Source organism: Equus caballus, chromosome 14 (genome assembly GCF_041296265.1).
Source record: "Equus caballus isolate H_3958 breed thoroughbred chromosome 14, TB-T2T, whole genome shotgun sequence".
NCBI classification, from domain to species: domain Eukaryota; kingdom Metazoa; phylum Chordata; class Mammalia; order Perissodactyla; family Equidae; genus Equus; species Equus caballus.
The window spans coordinates 55,734,986-55,751,503 of NC_091697.1; the positions used below are offsets into that span (position 1 = coordinate 55,734,986).

General features: G+C 51.2%; 1 protein-coding gene across 1 annotated transcript in view; it reads right to left on the bottom strand.

Annotated features, from left to right (window-relative positions):
• Positions 1-4,971: 4,971 nt before the first annotated feature.
• TGFBI (transforming growth factor beta induced) overlaps positions 4,972-16,518 on the bottom strand; it is a 31,562-nt gene continuing 20,015 nt past the window's right edge. Inside the window, exons 8-17 of the mRNA XM_005599710.3 lie at positions 15,048-15,260; positions 14,066-14,203; positions 13,321-13,466; positions 12,368-12,504; positions 11,421-11,551; positions 8,900-9,024; positions 7,508-7,610; positions 6,853-6,932; positions 6,085-6,109; positions 4,972-5,608 (exon numbers count right to left, since the gene is read on the bottom strand). Coding sequence (XP_005599767.2) covers positions 5,568-5,608; positions 6,085-6,109; positions 6,853-6,932; positions 7,508-7,610; positions 8,900-9,024; positions 11,421-11,551; positions 12,368-12,504; positions 13,321-13,466; positions 14,066-14,203; positions 15,048-15,260 — 1,139 coding nt within the window. The 3' untranslated portion in view covers positions 4,972-5,567. The remainder of the gene's footprint in view (positions 5,609-6,084; positions 6,110-6,852; positions 6,933-7,507; positions 7,611-8,899; positions 9,025-11,420; positions 11,552-12,367; positions 12,505-13,320; positions 13,467-14,065; positions 14,204-15,047; positions 15,261-16,518) is intronic.

Consider the following 16,518-nt stretch of genomic DNA (forward strand, 5'->3'; position numbering starts at 1 on the left):
GACCAACAGAATAGAGAGCCCAGAAATAAACCCTCATATACATGGCCAAATGATTTTCAACAAGAGTGCCAAGACCATTCAATGGGGAAGTAACAGTCTTTCCAACAAATGATGCTGGGAAAACTGAATATCCACACACAAAAGAGTAAGATTGGACCCTTACCTTACATCATACACAAAAATTAACTCAAAATAGCTCAAAGATCTAAACATAAGAGCTAAAACTATAAAACTTTTAGGAGAAAACCTTCATGACATTGGATTTGGTAATGATTTCTTGCATATGACACCAAAAGCACAGGAAACAAAAGAAAAAATAGATAAATTGGACTTATCAAAATTTTAAAAAATTATGCATCAAAGGACACTATCGACAGAATAAAAATGCAATGCAAAGAATGGGAGAAAACAGTTGCAAATCATATATCTTATAAGAGATTAATATTTAGGATATGTAAAGAACTTCTATAACATTAAAAAAGCAAGAAACACAATTCAAAAATGGGCAAAAGACTTGAATAGGTATTTCTCCAAAGAAGATATACAAATGGCCAATAAGCACATGAAAAGATGCTTAACCATCACTAATTATTAGGGGAAAAAATAAAATCAAAACCACAATGAGATATCACTTCACACTCATTAGGATGACTATTATCAAAACACAGAAAATAGCAAGTGTTGGTGAGGATGTAGAAAAATTGGAACTCTTGTGCACTATTGATAGAAATGTAAAATGGTGCAGCCACTATGAAAAACAGTATGGCGGTTCCTCAAAAAATTAAAAATAGAATTACCATATTCCATTTCCATTTCTGGTTATATACTCAAAATAATTGAAAGCAAGGACTTGAATAGATATTTGTACACCCGTGTTCATAGCAGCATTATTCACAATAGCCAGAAGGCAGAAGCAACCCAAGTGTCCACTGATGTGGTATACACACAGTGGAATTTTATTCACCTTAAAAATGAAGGAAATCCTGATACATGCTACAACTTGGATGAACCTTGAAGGCATGCTAAGTGAAATAAGCCAATCACAAAAAGAAAAATACTATATGATTCCATATATATGAAGCACCTAGAGTAGTCAAATACATAGAGAGAGAAAGTCAAACAGTGGTAACCAGGGCCTGAGGGGGCGGGAGAATGAGTTGGTGTTTAATGGATATAGTTTCAGTTTTACAAGATGAAAAGAATCCTGGAGATTGGTTGCACAACAATGTGAATGGACTTAATGCCCCTGAACTGTATACCTAAAAATAGTTAAAATGGTAAATTCCACACTATATATATTTTACCATAATAAAAAAAATCTGATCATGGCACACCCCTCCCTATCTCTCTTCTTGAGCTAAAACCCTGCAGGAGCTTCTCATTGTCGTAAGGATAGTGTCCAAAGTGCTTACCACAGCCTGCAAGCCAGGCACGGTATGGCTCCCAGACATCTCACCAGAGGAATTTTCTCTACCTCTCCACTCTAGCCACACAAATCCTTCCAGCACCTGCCTCAGAGACTTTATGCACACTGTCCTTTCAGCCTAAACTCTCTTCCCCAGCCCCCTCACCCCTCAGGTCTCAGTGTCAACTCCACCGCCTCTCTCATGGATGGCAAGCTCCGTGATGGCAGGGACACCACTGCTGCCGCTGGCTGAGGTGTAGATGGCTGGGTGCAGCCTGTCCCCAACCGGCCTGAGGGGGGGAAGGTTCCTATGGGGCAAGCCTACCTCAGCTGCTTCCTTCCTCTCCCAGGTCCCAGAGTCCTCTCCCCACCCACAAGGGAGTGTGAAGTGTGAGTTGCCTGGACCCCAGGCTCTGTCTTGGGCTTCTTAGGGCTGTGTGTGTGTGTGTGTGTGTGTGCGCGTGAATGTGTACATATAGGGGGTGTCCCAGGCCTCCACTCCCCACTGCTTATTCTCTGAACTGGCTTAGTCCGGGATTCGGTGGAAGGATCCCACCGAGCGGATGTGTTTCTTTCCTCTCCAGGCAGGACGGCCAGAGGCGGCCCCATCTGACTTCTCTGGACAGGGCATTGGGCCCGTCCCTCATTCCATGGCCTTCTCTTCTAGCCTTGGAAAGTCTTCTGAGCACAATATTCCAGGCAGCCTCTCTCAGACTATGACACTGAATTATGGTTTCAAGCACAGAGGTATTTTCCTCTGCGTGAGGAATCCCTTCGCCCTCTCTTCTTTCCTGACACCCACGTGGCTGGGGCATCCATGACTGTTGCTGGCCCCTTCCCAGCCCCCCAGCTTGTAGACAAGTTATGGTCTAGGCCATGCAAACAGATACCAGGCCTGCTGGGGCTTCTCAGGAGGAGTGGGGGTTTCGAACCCTTTCTGGTCACTCTGGTACCCATGTCCTACTTTCCCAGGGCTGCCTGGCCTCCTCCTAAATGGGCCTTGGTGTCGGGGGGTGGAGGGGACGGAGTGGTTAAGAAGTGTAGGGTCTGGAGTCACATGGGCCAGGTTTGTGTTCCAGCCTCTTCCTATCCTGTGACCTGGCAAACTACTTTACTTCTTTAGGCTTCCATGTCCACAGCAGTAAGATGAGAATTCTACAAGGACTTCCCTATTTCATAGGACCGATGGAAGGAAGAGGAAAGATCACACATTTAGGTGCATAGCCCAACCACTCTTCTGGCCTGATAGCTGAGCTGGCCTCTCAGTTGGCCAAGGCGGCCTCCTGTGTGGGAAAGGCACAGCCCAGCCTGGAAGTCCTTGGCCCCACTGCTGAGGGTCCACGCAGCCCTCTCTACCCCAGGGGCCTGGTAGCCCCAGTGACAGCACAGAAAAGGTGATCCAGCAGAGCCCCTTTCCCTCCTCCCTCTCCTTCCTTTTCCTGGTTGGGGCCGAGTGGGCAGGGCTCACAGGAGGCCTGGGCAAACTCCCTCTGGCTTGGGCTGCTCTCTGGCCTTCTGACAGAGGCGGGCACAGGGCAGGTGCACACCTCCCTCCAGCAATCACCCACCCCCCGGAACATTCATTGTCCGATTCCTCGGCCCTGGGAGTCTGCAGCACCTAATTCTCAGCATGAGTCTCCAGGGAAAACGGGGGAGAAGTGGGTGCTTAGGACCCAAAAAAGGGAACTTGACCCTCTTTGGCTGGGAGGGGAAGGCAGGGCCACCGCTGCTTATGGTTCTGTCACATGGGGGACTCTCTGGCTGAAAGAGTAGGGTGAAGATGTTGTCGCGGAGGCTGGGATGTGGGCAGGGCCAGGGTCACAGGGACAGATGGAGGTGGGTTGGCATTCTTAAGGAATCGTGTAGTGATTTTTATTTTAAATTAAGACATCTTTAAAAGTTATACTGATCGCCTCTTTGGGTTCTGATGTTGTCTCGTAAAGTCCAGGGGTGCGCATTTTGGGTGCTCAAAGTGAAGCTCAGCCGCAGCACACCCAGTGAGAGCTAGGCTGTCACTGGCAGCCCGAGGCAGTACGACCACCCAGGGGCGGGCGAGCCGGGCAGAGCTGTGGGAAAGTGACAACGGGACCAGGCACACGCAGAAGCCAAACCTCACCTCTCGGGACACCTTCTCCGGAGCTCCCTCTAGCCTGACTCCTTCCCCTCCAGGTTAACATCTTCAACTCCTCTCATTTCCTCCTACTTCCCGGAGCTCCGGGGTCATTTCCTCCCACTTCCGGGAACTCCGGGGTGTCCCTTCCGCCGGCCCCCACTTCTTCAGATTCCTTCATTATCTGTCGCAGAACCAGCGCTGTCCTTCAGAGTCCACGTGGACCCATAGGCAATCGTGCTGATTAACAACTCTCTTCCCCAGGAGTAGGGAAGCTTCGTGAGAAAAGGGACGTGTCTGCTCCCCAGGACCTAACACAAATATTTGCGGAACAAATGGACGAATGACTTTATTGGATGACGAGTCTTTCCCCAGACTGGAAGCTGTGTAAGGGTAGGGCTCTGCCTGCTGTCCACTGCTCTATTCTGGCTGTGGACACACCAGCAGTGGTGCGGTCGACCGCACCATCTTTGGGTTTTCCGGTCCGTTAAGTGAAATGAGCTCCCCCTGCTGGAGCGAGTCAGCCTTGGCAGAGTGAAGAGTGGAGGGCAGGACTGGCCCATTCTCCAGGAAAGTGGGTGCCTTTGGGAAAGACACAAAAAGGGGCTCGCAGCTGCACTGATCCTGAGCAGTCCCAGAGAGCAGCATAAGAGTAAGGATATCTAATGCCGGGCCAGGCGTTTTATAAGGATCACCTCCTTTCATCCTCACAACGGATCTATGAAGTAGTTGCTATGGTCCTCCCTGTCACAGATGAGCAACGGAGGCACTGAGAGGTTAAGTGACAGACCCAAGGCCACATAGGAAGGGAGAAATGATACCATGGCCGCATTAGCCTCTCAGTGCTAAGGACATTTTAAGATGAAGGTGGGGGAAGGGATTTGAATGTGGGTCAGCACAGAGGGTATGAGGCTCGAAAACCTGGACTTGCTCGCTTATCAAATGGTGGTCTCTGGGAGTCAGGACACAGGGGTTCCCGTCCTAGCTTGGCTATTTTCTGTGTTACCAGTGGATCTCCCTTTCCTGAGCCTGGGTGTCCTCATCTGTGTAATGGGACTGTGCTGGCAATCACTGCACCGGGTGGTGCCGAGGATTCAAAAGTCCAACACAAAGCGGGGGCGGGGATGGGGGGGACAGTCACAATCCTGGAAGGGAGATGGACGCCTAGGGCCAATAAGAGGAGTAAAGTGCTGGTGAAGTGACCAGTGAGGACTCGAGACCCCAGAGCTGACTGAGACTGAAATGAAAACAAGCTCAACAAAGCCTTAGGTTTGAACCTCCATGTGCTGTCTGGGTGTGCGAGGGCCAGCTGCTGGCATCTCCCAGACCATCCCTCAGCTCCTGCTGAGCTGCTCTGGGTGGAATCTCCGTATGAAGGAGCATCAGAGCCCCAAGGAGCAGAAACCCATCCCTCGTGAAGACCCAGGCCAACACACAGTTCCCATCCACAAGGGCATACGTTTCTTTGGTTTTATTATTACAAACACACCATGGCTCTGCCACACCTGGGAAACCCTGGGCTCCGCACGCTCTACCTACCCTCTCTCTTCTACCTGGACAGGGCCACACGGAAGTGTCCAAGCCACACGTAGGCACAAGATATGTTTGACAGATCAGTTCAACTCATAGCTTATAATGATGCCATTTCTCCAGCTGTGAAAGAGCTTTACAAAAATGATACCAGGGCTTCCCCAAGATACTGGATTGCTTGATTCATGTTCCGTGAGCGCCACAAAACTTCAGCTTCCTTTTCTAGAGAACTTTGCATAGGCAGAAAATTCCACATTTGGGACAGGTCCTTTCTGGAAGTGAATGTCAGGCAGGGACATCCAGGTCTCTGCATGCAGTGGGTTAACAGCCATGTTTGGGGGAAAAAAAGTTAAAAGTACATCTCCCTCCTCCCCCCACCCGCCCAAGGCTCAGATCTCATTATGGTGCAGCCCATGTACATTGAAGTGTGATATTTGGTTTCAAAAACATTCAGTCTCTTTGGCAAACTGAGAGAAACTGGCGGGGAGCCTCTGAGGTGCCTTCCTCCTGTGGTCCTTCACACTACTGCTTCATCCTCTCTAATAACCGCTGATAGACAGGGGCTGAAAGAGAGAAGTTTGAAAGACTAAGAAGATGCAGACTTCCCTAGATCAGTCTAGGACGCTGTCAGAATCATGAACCTGGGGGACAAGTGGCTTCCTTCTACCATACCCTCCTGCACACAGCAGGCACTTTTCGGTTTGTGAAGCTTCGTATCTTACTCAGTGATGTTCTGAACCGGGATTTTCCACATCTACCAGCTCGAAACCACGTCTGCATCGTGGGCTTCTGCCAAGCCCCTGAGCAACACTCCCAGCTCCCAAAGCCAAAAACTCAGATCAACCCTAAAACGTTGGCACTCTTATTATCTCCATCTTATGGAGAAGGAAATTGGGTGTTCTGTGTCTGACCTCAAAGGCCAGGTTCATTTTATTTCACCATGATGTTCTTATTTATACACAGCAGATGGCAGGTTTGGGGCTGCTTGGGGGTAAGGCCTAAACAAGTCTAGAGGACTTCAAACCCAGACCAGACTTACCTAGTTTCACAGAGCTCTGGGCAGCCTGAAAGAAAACACAAGGTGTCAGGTTTTCTAGTGACAGTCATACCCACACCTGCTTATGGCAGTGGCTTTGCCCATTGCTACCCCTACTCAGAAAAAATGCTGGGGTTGAGGAAGAGGAAGGGGCACAGAGAACTGCCGGGTCCTGGGGAGCCCCAGAGTTGGTCTTGTCAGCCCTAAGTGATGTGCAAGCCTCTCCCAAGCAGAGTCTGAGGTGGGCACAGAACAGCAGAAAGAGTCAGAGAGGTTCTGAGAGGGAGGTGGGGCTGAGGCAAGGAAGCGAGGTTCTACACACACAGCTGGCCCTGTAGCGAGAATCCACACCACCGCCCAGGAGAGCTCTGGTATCACCCAAGATGGGCTACGTCGTGGAACACAGAAGAGAGACTTGGAGGCCCAGGCTCAGGGCAGGCCAGGCCGCTGTAAGGTGAATTTGGGATGGGTTGCCCTCCTTGGACAGACGGATTCCAGAGCTGTTTCTCTTCTTATCAGCAGTGGCTTCCCACAGACTGAGGCTCAGAGGCCTCACTTTGAAGGCCTGGGCTTTGGCCCACAAAGGAAGTACAGGCTGCCTGGGTTCTTTCCTCTGAACTCCATACAAGCCAAGGCTAAGGATGCCCCAATGGGAGTGGGAGAGGTTTCAAGAGAGCCCTGGGAGAGCAGCCAAGGAAGACAGGGGCCGGGACAGCCTCTTCCATGGGCCCCAGCAGAGGACCCAAGGGGTGAACCCAGCGGGCATCTTACCCTGGAAAATGCGGATGCCTGTTTGAAGATTTCAAGTGCAGAGTCTGCAAGTTCATCCCCTCGTTCCTGAGGTCTGTTGGCTGGAGACGAAAGAAAGGCAGCTTTGGTGGGAGGGAAACTATTAGCATGTCATTCATAACCATGACTGAGGGGCACTGTTGGGCTTTCTGGCTCACGTTCTCAAATGAATTTTTCCTTTATAACTTTTCATAACTTATGGTGGAATTTGGCCCATGGGGAAAGAGCTCAAAGAAAGCTGAATGCACAAGTGAGGACAGAGGCTGGATTCAAGTTCAGCTTTGCTGGAGGTAAAGAGAGCTCTCACGAGGTGAGATGCTGTAAGAGGGTGCTCAGAACCACGTTCACAGCATCCACGTGTAACAAACAATGGGCCATGTCTTCATGGGGCCAAGACAGGCAGGCAATTCAGCAAAGAGAGGTCTGTCCTCAAGATCCTTAGGCTAGTGCATTCGAGCCAACAGCTCCTGATTCGCTTTTCAATCAGCCACAGCGATGCCATCCACAGAGGCTCAGCTTGTATGTCGCACATTATGCTTATCTTTGCTTAGAATAGATTTTCTATTGAGCACCAGCTGCCACGTGTAGAGAAGGGCCAGCTGCAGACTCAGTGGGGATGTGGTACTCTAGGCCTGACCTGGAGGCTGCAGGACAGTGTTGATGGCGTACACAACGCCATTTGTGGCCATGATGTCAGCTTCAGCAACAGGCTCCTTATTGACATTCACGACATTGTTTTTCTAGGAGACAAAAGACAACAATTATTGAGTGTGGAGCATATTTATCTCATTCGTTTAGCAAAGGTTTACCGGGCACTTCCAGATGCCAGATCCTGTGCTAAGTGCTGGGGATGCTCTGGCGAAGGGAGCCCTCCCCATCCACCACAGACCTGCAGTGTCGGGGATTCATTCTGATCCCCGGATGGACTCAGCACGTTGTAATTTACAAAATGCTCTTTTGCCTTATTCACTTAGTCCTCACAGCAACGTATGGTGAAAGGTCCATACTATTGCCCCCGTTAAGGGAAGAGGAAACGGAGACTCCACAGAGGCCAAGCGCCTCCTTTGATCTCAGTAGGCGGGACAGCTGGGAACAGAAGCCAGGCCTCCAGCTCTGGGTGAAGAGCTCTTTCCACTTCTCCTCGGTGCCCTACTTAAGATTTCCTCACAGGAAGCACACCCAGGGTAAGTCTATCTCAGGCCTTCCCCAACAACCCACACATCAGACCCCAGGGAGAAGGGGGCAGCTGAAGCCTGTGACAGACAGGACCCCACACCCAAATCCATGAGCTGGGAGATTCTCAGGTGAGCTGCAGACGTGAGACAAGTCATCCCATCCCTCCCACCAAGCCTTCCCAGGCTCCAGAGAGAAAGTGACGAGCAAAGGGATGGCTGAAGGCTAGGAAAGGATCAGGGAACAGAAGCTGAGCCAGCCACACCCGGAAGAGCAGCCCCTCCACAGGGGGTCAGTGGCCTTGGCTGGTGCAGCCAGGGAGGCCACAGGCAGCTCGACAGAGCTGGGCTGGCTCTCTCTTCTCTCTTCAAGGTAGGGGTCCAATGGGGCAGCTCCAAAGTGGAATAAGCATCATCAGCTGGCAGAGCAAGGGAAGGCTCACAGGCCAAGCAGAGAAGAAAAAGTCCCTTGGGGTGGTCTGGCTCCTGGTGCAGCACAGTGAGCTCCTGGATTTGCGGGAGGGCGGGAGGGGATTGGGGATTGATCTCTCAAGACACACACGTAATTTCTATCACCTCCTTAACGGAAGGAAGATCTAACAGCCTCTCCCACATGCCAAATGAGATGCTTATTCCTCTGCAAAGCTGGAAGTTCTTATTTATGTCTAACCACAACCTTGCTTGATTTCCCTGAAGACCTTTTCTGTTTTCTCTCTCTCTTTGGACAAAATGCACTCAGAGATTCAAGATGCATCTTAAAAATGGTGTGTGTGTCTAATGCCATCCCAGGGGTAAGATGTGCCCTGGAATCCTAGTGGCAGGGCATGGCCAGCCTTTTAATTTTTAGACACACTCACTGAGCTGACTTCCAGCTTGTCACCTTGGAGAGACTTCAGCCGCACAAGGGCCCCGATGCCTCCACTAACCAGGATTTCATCGCCAACATGGTATTTCAGGATGTTGGCAAGCTCCTTGGCATTGCCTGCAGGTTTATGGGAAAAGGAGACAGAGTTAATCCCAAGGTTGGTAACTGGGGTGGTCAAGGGGGGTCCCCAGAGAAGATGCCAGTGGTTACCCCTGAAATGGACAACTCCTTGCCCAGGTAACAAGCACTCATTAAGCACCCACTATGTGCTCAGCCCTCTGACCCACTGTCTGCATAATGGTCAGGAGCACAAGGCACAAGTCCGTGGCAGCAGTCACGGGCTGCTGGTTAAGCAAGAGCTCTCTGTGCTGCTGAGAAAGAGTTAATCCATACTCTTCCGTGAGTATGACTCATGTTTCCATGAGCTAAATATTTGCTTGGAAAGCTAGGGACCTTTCCAGCACCAGCATCTGGGACATTTCATCATCAGTGTGGCTCCCGACGGTTATAACACAGTAGTGAAATATTTACACATTCTGCCCTCAAATGCAGATTCTGAGACGGCTGTTTCCTGAAGGGAGAACTTAAAAGACTCAACAGCTGCATTCTGGAGGAGCTATGGAGCCGATGAGGTCAGGGCTGAGGGGGGTACTCCCTCAGCAGCATCCCTCCTTGTCACGTCTCAGCATTCCTTCCAGCCCACATCAGCTTCTCCACCAACTGGGGAAAGCAACCAATTGCTCATAAAGGTGCACAGGCATTTCCCAAATTAAGCGTGGGAGGCAATTCTGAAAGCTGCCAGCTGCCCTCTCATCTCCGTCAAGGCTGCCCCTGACACTCACATTACCAGCCAAATGGCTGGATTTCCCCCTGGGCGTACAGATGGCTATTTCTAGCATCTTGAAACTGAGAAGGAGGAAGTTTTAAAGCATTTTGGTGAGTTCTCTTGGTTATCGACAAATCCACATTAGTGCCCTGGGATGGAGCCACAAGGTACCAAGTGAGTTCTGCACATCCACAACCTGGAGCTGATAAGAGCTCCCTTCCACAAAAATACTGCCTGGGGGCGCTGAGCCGAGCCAGCCCCCAGGGTGTGAGGGGCCTCCTTCTTCTGAGATCTCTAACACCTGCATCGACCTCTAACACCTGGCTGCCCTCCGTCCGTCCAGGGAGTGCTGGGGTCTACTCCTGCCGCAGGCCTGGGGGAGGGTGTGAGTGGGAAGCTTTGCCCTGTCCCTTTGCCCCTCTCACACTGGAAATGAAAGGGAAGCTGAGCAGGCTCAGGCCACCTGGGAAATAATTCTGTTCATGCTGGACAGGGAGAGGATGGAAAGCTTATGTTCAGAATGCACTTCTCCCCTCTTCTCAGGAACATACATCAGCATCATAGACACAGGCATTCATTTAGCAATAAAGAAAATGAAACAGGACACAAATTCAGCTCCCAGCTGCCTGCAACCTGAACTTTCTATTCTCCTGCTGCAGAGCGGGAAGGGAGGTGTAGACAACGTGGGCCCCAAGGGTTGGCCAAGGTCCTTCCTCCTCCTCAGCCTCACCTTTCTGTGATGCGTGGAAGAGTCTCTCAGGAACACACATCAGAGCTAAACACCGCAACACCACCGCCCTGCCCGTCATCATAGCCACTACTGACGGAGGCCAAGTGCCCAGCACCGTGGGCAACACTCATTTAATCCTCACAACACACTGAGCAAGATAGTCTGACCACTCTCATTTTTCTAATGGGGAAACTGAGGCTCAGAGAGGTTAAGCAACTTGTTAGAGGTCACTCAGCTGGTAAATGCCAGAGCCAGGATTTGAACCTGATCTCAGGTTATCCAGTGGCCAAAGCTCTTAACCACTCGATTGCCTCTCAGACATCCTGAATTAAGTTTCTCAGGGCTATGACTAGCTTCTGGGGAAAGCTTTTCTCCTGAGGGACTTCATTATCATTACGGTTTCATTAGCACTGTTCTCACAGGTCCTCAGTGGAAGACACGCCGGATGAGTGGGCTGCTTGTTACCCCCATCAATTCCTTCTACTCTTCTTGGCCTTGTTTGGTGCTTGGGGAGGCTGACTGCTGAGAAGGGCATGATGCGGGCTCCCTCGCCCTCCTGTAATCAGTTGACAGGAGGCCGGGCAGGCAGCAGGCGTGTGGGAGGGGAAGGAGGCTGAGTCACTTAGTGGCCCCCTTGCGGTGGCTCTGATGGCAGCTGCATGTGGCTCTGGCCACTGTCCTGTGCCCCTCCCTGCTCCAGGGCTCCAGCTCCCCCTGTTCCTGCCCTCCCTGCTCAGCCTCTAGGCCCAGAGCGGGAAACGCTTCCCACGGTAGCTAGTGCCTGGGTGTCATCACCCTCTGCTGGCTCCTTAATCCTGTCCACATCTCTGCAAATAGTCTCATCATTAAATTTCTTTCAGTTGAACCTTTTACAATGTGCCAACTGTTTCCTGCTGGGACCTTGACCTAGACAGTTACTTTAGAAAAGTTGAAAAATGGACTAAAGTTGGTCTTTACCCAAGAGTTTGTTCAGTTCTCCTGGCGGCAGGGCCTGGAAGGCTTCATCTGTAGGAGCAAAGACCGTATAGACCCCCTCCCGGTTGAGCGTCTCTGTCAGCCCCGCAGACTGGATGGCGGCTACCAGCATGCTGTGGATACACACAGAAAACGTCACCTGCCGGGAGGGGGAGTGGGGTTGTCATTGTCCCAAATACCTCACCACCGAGGGTAGGTGGAGCCAAGACCACTGGGATTCACACCCCTTGCTGGTTTTCACCTCCTCCCCACACACAAAGAGGGAACGAGTCCAGTCTGCACCTTCTGTCCATAAATGCTAAGCTCAGTTAAACGGCCAGAAGGGAAAGGCCAGCAGCATGGCTGACCCAGAGACTGGCTGAGCCATCTGGCTGAGCCACTGGGCCCTGGGAATGTGATTCCAGGGAGGGTCAAGGGTGGGTGGTGTCCCAGGCTGTCCTGCAGGTGGCTGAACTCGCGAATAGGAAATATGCAATGTCACAGCACCCAGTGGTGAGTGAGCAAGTCAGAAATGGAGAGAGTAGGGCAAGAAAATAGAGTGACACGGGAAGCTGGAGAAGGAGTGGCAAGGAATAGGTGCAATTATTAGATACGGCACAGAACAAGACTCATCATATACTCAAAACCAGGTGCTCTCAGCTTATTTGGGACTTTGAAATGGAAGTGTGATGTTTTCCTTGCATTTCAAGAATAAAAATGCAGTCTCTCCCTGTTCCCATGGATGTGAGGATTACACTCCCAGAAGTAACCTTCTTCCCAACATAAGTTTTCAAGGTGACCCTCATCTTTTCCACATCCCAAGCCTGGAAGGTCACACAAGCACACTGCCAGCATCAGTTGAACCCCCAAGGAAGTGGGGAGCTTGAGAGAGAGCTGAGGCATGGTGTCCTGCCCCAGCATGACCATCTGGCAGGGATGGGGCTGGTTACCTGAAGCGATTATCCCCCTTCAGGACATCCATGACGGTCCCCACTGGGGGTGTCAGCACCCGGTCCATGGTGAACAGAGTCCCGTACCGCCCCCTCTTGTCATGAGCGGCGATGCAGCTGTTCTCGATGCACAGGCTCTGTGCAAAAGAGGGGCAGAGAAAGGGCAGGTTACCCGCCCAGGCAGGGGCCTCCCAACTTGTTCGGGGCATGTGCTGATGGATTCATGCACAAAGATCAATAAATATAGATCGGGGTGGGTCTTTTAGACAGGACAAAATGATGTGTTTTCTCTAGGAAAGAAAAAAATTAAAATGATGTTCCTTAAGGAAAGAAGGGCCACAGAGGACCCAGTAAAGTTACAGAGAGGCCTCAGAATGAGAATATCATGTTACATGTGAGGCTCATTGACAACGACCAAATAAAAGGATCGAATCTATTTACTCGTTTATTTAACAGAGGACAACCATCTTTAGCCAAACTTCCTGGCTGGTCCCAAGAAAGGGTTATGTTGTGTTGTGCTTCCTATTTGATATTCCAGGGTAACTGTTGGGTTTGAAGAGAGAGAAGAGAACCTTCTGGACCAAAGATAGCCATACTTTAGTTCAGGGGTTTCTTTTCGTATAAGCTGAAAAGGATTCAAAACTTCCATCCCTCTTATTTTTGTTCATCACTCTGAGTTCAAGGTGGACTGACTACCCACCCAGGTCAGACGGGTGCGTGGTCTACTCCCAAAGGCCTCCGGAAAAGGAGATTCTCATCCTTCCACAGGATCCCATTTTAACTCTTTGATATCAGATACACTTTCCAGAAATTCCTTCCGCCCTCCTTAGAAACCAGTTCTCAGGCAAGCTCCTGCTTATTGAGGACATTTTTTTTTTTTTTTGACACTAATATGGGTGCCATTTCTTAGAGCTGAGACAAAGAAGGAGCATGACTTAGGACCCAGAACTTACATTACGATAAACAAAAACTCTCAGTTTTTTGCCACCCAGCGTGTCCAGGGTCTGTCCATGGTACAGATACTTGGAGGCCAGCTGGTCTTTAATAATGTGGTTCAGAAGCAAATTCTTCATTTGGGCATCAATTCGAGGGGTTCCATCTGCAAGAGAAGGTGTAGTGAGGTCAGAGGCATGCTCCAGAAATGAGGAGAACTGGAGACAAACGCCGCGGGAAGCCCGTCCCTCTTTGAGTTTGGAAATGGAGATTGAGAAATCAAGGGAGGCTGCCAATATTCCTTAACATCTGGCATCTTCTGAGAATTAAAAAAACAGAGAAAGGTCTGGATCATCGAGGGTGTTTGGAGTTTTGCCCTAAGAGGGAGGGGAAGCACGGACGCAACTTGGCCTTCTTCTCCGCCTTCCCCGTGGCCACGGCTCGGCTGTATCCTCACTCTGACCTCCTGACTATCACATTGGCAGTTGACTCTGCAAATCAAAAGGCAAGGGAGTACTCTGCTCTCCCGACAGATGCAAACTCTGGAGTTCTGAGCACCAGATCCCCAAGTGCATCCTCTGCTCTGCCAAATGGAACAACAGGGCCTCTGAAGTTGCTGGTGACATCACCTCTGCTCTCCATTGAGCTGGGTGGAAGCGCTCACGTTCCACACGGTGCTGCCGATCGGGGAGAGTGCTGTGGAGGTGACAGCGGGGGGCAGCTGTCCCCAGAGACAAGCTCACAGGGATGCCCTCCCCATGTTACCTTTGAATACAGAATTCAGGGGGGCCAGGAGAGTCAACCGCTCGCTTCCGGAGAGATGAGTGCCGAGCCCTGCTTGTCTGAAAAGGTCCACGGCTGTGGAAACATCCGAGTCTGCAGCCAACTCAAACAGCGTCTTGGCTACAAGGAAGGAGAAAGTCGGTGCCAAAGTTAAAAGTGCTGTTTTCATTTATCATTTGTCCACCCCAAAGCATGACATAGATCAGCAGGAATGTCATCTCATGAGTCAACAACCCCTCTAAATGCTGCTGGGGCACAGCAGGTTTGTGTCATCAGGGGTGCAGTGGCCCAGAAAATTTCACTGGTCGGGGAAGCGAAGTGAGGTGAGGTTCGGTAGAGGTCAGCCTCTGGCCCAGCCCCTGGTGAGGGCACTTCTACTGCTCGGGAGGAACACAGCTGTGTCTGTGTCATGGCTTCTGAAGAGCAGATAATGCCAGTGACCACACCCATACAAAGAGTTTTCTTCTGGTTTGTTTTTTTCTTGTGAAATTCCTTCACTCATGGGCAGTAGACCTCATTGGAATTCTACAATGAGGCTAGGACGCTGAATGAAATCCAAGCCAGAGTCCCTTCGGTCATTGCTCCCAGGGTCACTGACCCTGGGATGCTCAGGCACTATTGAGAAAACAAATGCTCTGAGGTCAGCAAATGGCCCTCCGTGCCCAATAAGAGCAGGCAGACCTGCTGAAAATCTCCTTAATTGAGTCGCTGCCCCTCCAGACACCTTCAGTGGCTCTCCACTGCTTCCAAGATAATGTCTGAACTCCCACACCTGCAGCTCAAGATTCTTCACTGTCTGGCCGCAACCTGCTGGGTGCCCAGGCCTTCTCTCCTTAGAGGCTGTGAGCTGCGTGCAGGCAAGGAAGCAGCCCCAAAGACCCCTGAGTTCCCCAAGCCCTGCCACCATGGACGGCAGAGGGGGCCATGGGCCTGGCAGGACCGAAGTCCCCAAGGCCTGGCTTACCTGAGTCCGGGATGAGCAGCTCGTCGATGAAGTGGATTACACCATTGGTGGCCAGGACGTCTTTATTAGAGATGATGGGCTTCCCGTTGATGGTGAGCATGTCCCCGCTGCAGCCCACCTCCAGCGTAGTGCCCTCCAGGGTCTCCATGGACATTCCCGCGACAATGGCTTCGGCGCACATAGCTGACTTCAGAATGTGGTTTTTCAGCAGGTCTGGGGGCCGAACAGGACATAGGTCAAGTCAGGACCTGCTCCAGGCTGAGCTCAGGGGCCAGCCTGCAGCCTGCCCACAACTATAGGGATCCTGTTCTCTCCCATGCTGACCTTCAGACGAGTCTGGGGCATGGCACGGCCCGGATCCTCCTCTCCTCCTGCCTGCTGACTTCTGAAACCAGCTGGGACTCGGTGGTCAGACGGCCCTAGTTTCAATCCCAGCTCAGCCACCTACCAGCTGTGGGGTCCTGGGCAAGTCATCTAGCCTCTCTGAGTCTCCACTTCCTCATCAGCCAAGTGGAGAGAGAAGCACAGCACTCAGCTCCCAGGGCTGCTGTGAGGATGACATGAATTCTCGGGTGCAGAGCACCCAGCCCAGAGCCTGACACAGAGTAAATGCCCAGCACGTGTCAGCAACTAGCTTCTCAGTACCTGAACTACAGGGACAGGGGAAAAACTCAAATGATTTCACCCTGGGACTTCTTATCTACTGACCTTTATGTAGAATGTGGTGGAAAAAGATGGCAATGTTAGCAAATGAGAGTTTTGAATTATTTGTACATTTTATTTGTTTTTGTTCATTTCACTCAAAGGTCTATTAGCTGCCAGGATGTGTCTTGGGGGTTGGGGATGGTGATCAGAAAGACGTGGTCTGTGTCGCCCCATTCACCTCACCCATAAATCATAAATATAGTTGTTTATTTACTTGTCCAAGTGCTGCTTTAGGGCCAAGGCAGGGGCTGGGGGCCCTGAGGAAGCTGCAAAGTACAGTCAAGGGGGACGTGCCCCCAGCCCCAGCCAGGCAGAGCAGGTTCCCGGACAGCCACTCACCAAGGTCACCAAGGCCCTTTGTCTGGTGTTCTCACCACAGACGTGAGTTTCAACTTGGCCTGATTGTGGGAACCAAAACCATGCTGTCACAGACAGGAGGAAGTGCTGAGGCCCTGCAGAGGCACCGGGCTCCTGCAGAAGTGTCGAGGGCCTTAAAAACCAGTGCTGACCCGATGCAGCCGGCGGAGAAGAGAAAGGACGGCAAGACCACTATGGGAATGAGGCTTTGGGGATTAGCTTCCCAGGGAAGGAAACTGAAGGCCAGTGTGGGGTAGGGGTGACCTGCCAGGGCTACTTGGACGGTGAGCAGGGCCAGGGCTGGAAGCCAGTCTTCAAACAAGGCACACTGGCCAGTGCCGCTTCTTGCCCGTCTGCCAACCCACTAGGAACAACAGGAGACTGTCAGGGTGGCCCTCTGCCTTCCAGC